The 7,432-nt window shown below is 34.0% G+C and overlaps 1 protein-coding gene across 1 annotated transcript; it reads left to right on the top strand.

The window, feature by feature from the left end:
• The first annotated feature begins 822 nt into the window (after positions 1–822).
• LOC121335098 (transmembrane emp24 domain-containing protein 11-like) lies at positions 823–6,615 on the top strand. Its single transcript, XM_041402895.1, has 5 exons — positions 823–1,243; positions 2,076–2,176; positions 2,892–3,017; positions 5,108–5,254; positions 6,067–6,615. The coding sequence occupies exons 1-5, from the start codon at positions 1,114–1,116 to the stop codon at positions 6,214–6,216; spliced, it is 654 nt and encodes a 217-aa protein (XP_041258829.1). The 5' UTR covers positions 823–1,113; the 3' UTR covers positions 6,217–6,615.
• The last annotated feature ends 817 nt before the right edge of the window (positions 6,616–7,432 follow it).

Below are 7,432 nucleotides of genomic sequence, written 5' to 3' on the forward strand. Positions count from 1 at the left end.
CCTTTATTGAGACAACTCCATAGATGGCAGGTGCAGTGAAGGGCAAGAAACATGAATCAGTCCTCCTTTTGCAGATGTGAAATAATCCAATAGGAGTTATCATCCCCAAAATTTTATTAAGGTTACAGATATTGAAGATGAAGGGCTGTGCACCCTTCCTTGACACAAGAAAAATATGTGCTCTTGTGCAATTGGGGTAACATACATTTTTTTGTGGAAAGATGGGTCCTCCCAACTAGAAATGATCCCACAGGTGGGTCCTCCCTGCTGGAAAAAGACCATTCAGGCCCACCTTTCAGACAGAGTGATATCCATTTATAGGACAAGGAGCATTTGAGTGACAAATGAGTTTGTCATCAAACATACCTATTGGTCTATATGAGTACAAAGAATGAAAATAAGAACCTCAATCATTGTTTGATTGTACTATAACTTTCTTCACAGAATGTATTAGGAAATATCTAAGTCATTCCTATATAAAAAAATCTTATTCTGAAAGTGTTCATGTTGTTATTTTTCCCTGCAATATCATATTCACTAATGTTGTTTGATTATTTAATGGATTATTTGATTATTCAAGTTCTTTTGACTTCTTTATAGGTTTTTCATGTAGAGCCTGTGGGTTTTAATCAGGTGCCTACATTTGTACAATGATTTAGGATGGAAATGAAATGTTTGCTTAATAAAGGAGAGGTGAAGCTCTGGAATAATCACCCAGAATTAAAGGGAAATAATAACTTCATTTAAGTTGAAAATTGAGCAGTTTATGGAAAGTGGGAGCCAATGTAACTGCCTACAGTAATCTAGGGAACTGATCTCAAGCACCTGAGAGTCCCTTTCAGTTTCATGCTCTTCTAAGTGTATAATATAAATTTTAATCTAGATTCTGGGAAAGAAGAAAGTATTTAAAAGGTGTCTTTTCTGTGTTATCTCATTCCCTGGAACATGCTGTAGTTATTTATAAATGAGTAACTACCAGCTGCCTTTTCTCACAGTTTTTTTTTTTCCTCTCAAAAATACTCTGATAAGCAGCAAACAAGGAACAACCACAGGACTACAGGCATTTGTATGTAACTATCTTCAAAAGCCCTACAGCAGGGATATATAAAAACCATGAAAAGCAAATTAATAGGATTCCTTATGAACTTTTGGATTTCTTTTTCATTCGCTTTGTATTTTCATGCGGGAGAAAGAGAAGAGAAATGCATAATTGAAGATATTCCCAGTGACACCTTGGTAGTTGGTAGGTACCTGTCAATGCTTTATGATGATCTAATCCATGCAATAACAAAAATAACTGGAATGTAACAGCAATTTCTGTGATTGATGTATATGGTAAAAAACCAGAAAAGGGCACTCTGAAAATAATTCCCTGCAGCAGGGATTAGGTTTAAAGTCCTCAGCCATTGAGAAATGCAGATTTTCAGCGTGCTTTACTGAGTAAGAAGAGAAAAAGAATGTTTTTTAATTCTACACTGTGGAACTGCTGCTTCCATGTGTGCTTCTGCATGTTCTGACTGATGTACTCATTCATATCAGAATTTCTGTAACACTGTTTTCCCCAGAGTTTTTTTTGATAAGTGCTGGTCTGAAAAGAGACCATTCACGATGTACTAAAGTTTCATTTCTCCTCTGATAAGAGAAGCACATTAAATTAATCTACAAGACTGTAAATGTAAGATTTCAAGGGTATAGTAAAAAATAATACAAATTAATCTTTTTTTTTTTTTAAATAATATGATAAGTGTGAAAGACAATGACTAAAATGTAATTTGAGTACAGCACATTATGCTTTTGGAGGTCTCAGTGTGCCTTCTAGAGGCTAATCTTCCCAAAGCATTAGGAGTAATTAAAAAGTTTTTCTTGTTAATTAACCCTTTTTTGTAGTACTTTAGAACACTTTCTAATGCAGTAAAACTTATTGCATATCACTCTGTTATGAAGTACCCATGAAAAATATTAATCATAAACACATTATATATATATACATATTTCTATTTTTCCTGAAAAATCATCAAAGATGTTTAACATTAAGCTGTGCTTTATTTAACAAATTTATCTCTGGTTTTATTCAGGGAATTACAAAGTACAACGCTGGGACATACAAACACATGACTTTCTTGAATCTGCTCCTGGTTTGGGAATGTTTGTGACTGTCACAATACCTACTGGTGAGGTAAAAATGCTTTATGAATGTTTCTCTATGATTTATGACTTGACTTCTGACACTGGCAAGCAGCACTATCCAGAAATAAAAGATACTTCTGAGGAAGAAGTAAATCTACAGTCTACCAGCTAGTTCAGCATTTAGATGCTGAAAGATAAAAGTAAAAAGAAATTATTATATTTGATAATTATGTGTATGGACAATTTTTGCATTACTATCAGATCTGGGAAACAGTATCAATAAGAAGAATTAGTGACAACTGAGAAAATAAGTTAAATGAAAAATAAAACACCAAAATTCACTAATGAAGCAAAATGGTACAGAATCTTCTTGGGCAGCAGAAAGGAGTGCTGATGATAAACAAAGCCCAAAGTCGAGCTCACCAGGAGGCTGCTCATAGCCCTTATGCAGAGCAGCTGCCTGAGGTCAGAGCTTTTCCAGCAATGGACAACTTATTTCCCTGCCCAGGCAAGGAATCAGTTTTCAGACTTCGAATGCTTTAGAAAGCATTGGCTTTTGTACATTGCCAAATTCTGTAATGTTTTCATGTTCACTGTGAGCTAAGATTGCTTTGTTTTCTCTAAATGTATTCTGAAATTTGGATAAATTTAATGATGTCAACAGCTTAACTGATTCCTTTTTGCATCCAATTCACAGTATTGCTTTTTGATTTTTTTATTGGTAGTTATAAATTATAAACCCAATGCATATATCTAAATTGCAGATACTGTTGTCAAAACTGTATGGGCCACAAGGGACTTTTACTTTTACATCCTACATCTCTGGGGAGCATATCATCTGTTTCCAGTCTAACTCCACAAGATTTGCAGTGATTGCAGGAAGTAAACTGGTAGGTGTATTTCCTAAATAGTCTTTGTTGTAACAATATAAATCATTACCAATAGCAGAGATTTCAAACTGGATTAGAAGTTGGTCTAACTTCTAGCAGATAATTCAATGTTTTTTAGCAATTAAAGAACACAAACATAGAATTATGTAGATAAAAAGATAAAAATACTATTGTCACATTTAAAAAGTCAGCATTCAAGAGGCAGGACTAAGGATAGAGAGATTTAATGTTTGTATTGTGCTTTGAGTGTGAAAGATTCTGATCAATAAGAACAACTATTTTGGATCAAAAAGACAAATATGTAAGATTGACTAACGCAAGCATTTGACATAAAGATATTCCATGCATTCACTAACTTAGATTGGGTTGCCAATGAAAATGCAACAATTTAGTTTTTGAAAGATATTTAAATGAAGAATATGTCAGCATACTTGTTATTGTCTACTACCAGAAAAGTTAGTTTTAATGGAGCTTTAAAAAAAAAGCCATCAGAGGTGATATCATGGCTCTACTGATGATTGCAGCAAAAAATTTATAAATACTGTTTTGAAATTTTATCTATTTGCTGCTTCCAAAAAACAGGAGAGAATTACTTTCTAAAGTGGTTTGGGATTTTTTTCTTCTTAGCTGATGGCAAAACAGCTAAATAACCAGCAAAATATAAACATTTCTAAATGAGTTAAGGTAAGCTAAATCTCATCCTAACTGTGCACTTCAGAAACATGTAGATAACACAGAAATAACAATACTGGAGTAGGATTATTATACTGGAATAACAAAGTGTTCTTACATGCTAAATGATAGAAATTAATGGAAATTTAATCATATACATTGAAAAAGCAATTAGCTCTAATCATTAAAAAAAAATTGTGGAGTTTATAAACTAGGGAGAGAAAGGGGGATAAAGCTTTGGTTGGTCACAGTTAACTATGCACCACGAATGTGATTCTGAGGACGTGCAGGTGATTTTTATCTGGTATAGATGGGCATGTATTATTTTACGTGATATATGCACTATGTTGAGTTCTGACCATCCTATATAAAAGAAGCCAAGAGATGCAGGGAAGTACATAAAAATCCCAAATACTAAATAATGTTCTTTCTTTGAGAACACAGAAATAAAAAAGGAAAATATTGTCCTTTTAAATTATATCTGGAGGAATAAAGATCACAAAAGGAAAAACACTCTTTAGTGAAGGTAAATCTTTAACTGTTCTTTGTAAGAACCATATGGTTATCTGAACTCTTTCAAGCAAAAATAAAGAAATGAATGGAGCACAAGGTTGTGAGATGGATTTCTACCTATACAGTTAGGTAACTTCAAGAAAACTGCAAGAAAATACACTCTTCATTTGTGGCTGATCTCTGAGCAGACCTAGGTTCTATTATGATAATATCAATTTCTAAGTTTTGAAGTTTATTTGTTTGGCTAAAACCTTTTTGTTTTCTCTTAGGTACTAATTGGCTTCTAGGAGAAGTTTCTCCTACTAGTTTTAGTAGAATTTTTCATGCATGCCAAAATAAGTTTCATAACATTGCAAGTTCCAGTCTTCTCTCTTCTTTCTATGGTTCTATTGCTTGGCTGGCTTGAGGCATTTTTGCTACAGATCAAACAACAGCCTGGAGGATATTGGGAGATATCCAAATATCCAACTTGGATAAATAATGTGAAGAGAACAGTTATGTGAGGGAATCTAGAAGAGTATTTGTAAAAAGCCTCCAACAGCACTGTTAAAGATAGTTATTTCTGCAATATCAGGATGAAATGTGAATTATAATGAGCAGTCTTTTTTTTTTTTTAACTATTTTGGACAAAGGCAACATTTTAATGGCAGTTGAATCAATACTAGCATAAAATAATGCCCTAACATTAGTGAAGATTGTAAATTTGTAAAGCTAATTTAAAAATAAAATTAAGAAACCTTTCAAATTTTCCAGCTGATTCTAATTTTAGGAGGGATTTTTACAAGCAATTAAGACTATTTTCCTGCAATGCTCTTAAAGGGAAATTATCAATAGTTTCATTTTTATTCTAAGATATTTGAAAAAGCAGAAGACACAGTAATGAGAACATTTTTTTCTTTTTGCAGCGTATCCACTTGGACATCAGAGTTGGAGAACATTTTTTGGATGAATCTGCTATTCAAGCTAAGGACAAAGTAAATGAAGTTAGTATCAGACTAGAGCATCTAGTGGAGCAAATTCACCACGTAACCAGAGAACAAGACTATGAAAGAGTATGTATGTCCCCTAATGTAAATGCTAAAAATATTGTACATAAGCATATTGATTTATAAAGTATTATGAGGTTTATTATCCAATTTCAGGGGTGTTTTTAACTAACTCATAAAAATGTATAGATATTTAACCAAAATAGTCTCCATTACCTTGCAAAATATTTTTAAGTGGTTACATAAAACTAATTAATCACTGTGGGCTCGGGCTTGTAGCAACAGGTTATTTTAAAGCAGGATTTTCCAAGCAGAGTTTTCTTGGTCAGACTCAGCCACAGCAGCCCAGCAGGTAGCAGGTGCCATTGTGGGTGATGCTGTTGTTTCCATGCTGCCCTGTGTGCACAAACTCCATTGAGTGGGGAAGGAAATGACTGAGTGAATATTTATATCCCCATGAATGTATACTTATATATCCCTTCTTCAAACAAGTGTACACACAGTCGCTTTTCTATATGCACGCAGATAGACAGTGTTTGAAGTGTTAGTAACTCAAAACCAGAAATTTGGAAGCAAAAGGGCTCTTGACAGCAAATTATATAAACCTAAACAGGTTAAAATCTGTACTGATTGAGTATGTTTGGCACAATATATGTCAGCAAGGGAAGCTCTGCCTTCCTGCTTCAGGATGCAGTGTGCCTGCTTCTCAGTTTTGATTTGTGAAGATATCTACCACACAGATAAGCACAAACCTTCATTTTTATCCACGTGGAAAAATGCTTTTGTTCACCACTATGCAGAAGAGGGATGCCTTTCTAGTTACCATAAAACATACAGATGCCAAAAGGTAATAATGATGCTTTTCCTTTATTCTCTAGGAGCGCGAAGAAAAATTTCGGAAAACAAGCGAAGAAACCAACAGCAATATTTTGTGGTGGGCTATAGTACAAACACTAATCCTCATCTCTGTTGGAATCTGGCAAATCAAATCTCTCAGAGATTTCTTTATATCTAAGAAGCTTGTTTAAGTTCTATAAAGTCAACGCACAGATTCAAAAATTGCACACCATGTAACACTGAACATCCAAAGAAACCCTGCACCTATGAGAAAATTGCTTGTATGGAACTCTCAGCTTTCTCTCATTTTCTGTTCTAACTCTGGTGTCTCCAGCTAGGTCACAACCTCTGCCATCCCTCACGTTTTGGTCCTTGAATCCCATCTTTTACTATTTCCCCCCATCTACAGATATAAAGCTAAATATAGAAGAAGTCAGCGATAAAGGCAGCATTTAAGTTCAGTACTTAATGAAGAATGTTTATTTTAGGTTAAATCCAAAATAAAGTTTCTAAGATTTTAAATTACTCTGCTTGCTGAGTAATCTTTTGGCACTACCATGAACAGTTCAGCACTTCAGACTGACTAGAATTCAGATAGTAAACAGAGAAATAATTACATCCCCTGCAGTGTTTAATTGGGTGCAAGTGTCTTGAACTCAATCTATATATGTGTAATACCTAAATATAATTGTGAATGCTTTCTTGTAAAATATTCAGAGTTTGAACTGATCAGTGGTGGCAGCAATTATCATAGAAGACAAAGACCCAGACAAGCAATTTGGAATTAAACTTACTTTTTCTTCCAGAAAAGCCCTTAACATTAGGCTATAGAAGTGATGATGATCTGGTGCCTCCCACAGTTAAGTAAATTATAATCTTTATGAAGTATAACAAAGTAACTGAAATTATTGGGTTTCTTGGTAAACAATGCCAATTTTATTTTAATTCATTCCTGCACTAAATGTTTCTGTGTTGAGAATTTTCATGATTTTAATTATTTAGCAACTTTAATATGACTGCCTACAGAAACTACCTGTTTTTTACTTAATTTTCCATTTTACTTATTGCAGCTTGGTTGCATATATCTTTTATGCCCTAATTTAGCTAATTTGTGTACAAATAGCAGTGTAACTACAGTATCCTACAAGTCAAAGGCTGTGGTTAAAAATCCAGGTAATCAGCTTGACAAAGCAGCAGTAGTAGAAGGAAGGAGTTAGAGGTGATTACATACAAAGACATGGAAGTTGAAGTTTCTAGAGCACTGTGACAGCAGAATATTGTGGTTTGTTTTCCTACACATCTTTTCAGACACTTTGCGGGTTTAAAAGGTAGTGAAAGGTGAAATATCTGTAGACCAATTATTGTTCTAAAGCCCTTGCTTTCTTTCTTTTTTTCTATCTTTCCACC

The sequence above is a fragment of the Onychostruthus taczanowskii genome, unplaced genomic scaffold (genome assembly GCF_017590055.1).
Source record: "Onychostruthus taczanowskii isolate IOZ18803 unplaced genomic scaffold, ASM1759005v1 scaffold2, whole genome shotgun sequence".
In the NCBI taxonomy this organism is placed as follows: Eukaryota; Metazoa; Chordata; class Aves; order Passeriformes; family Passeridae; genus Onychostruthus; species Onychostruthus taczanowskii.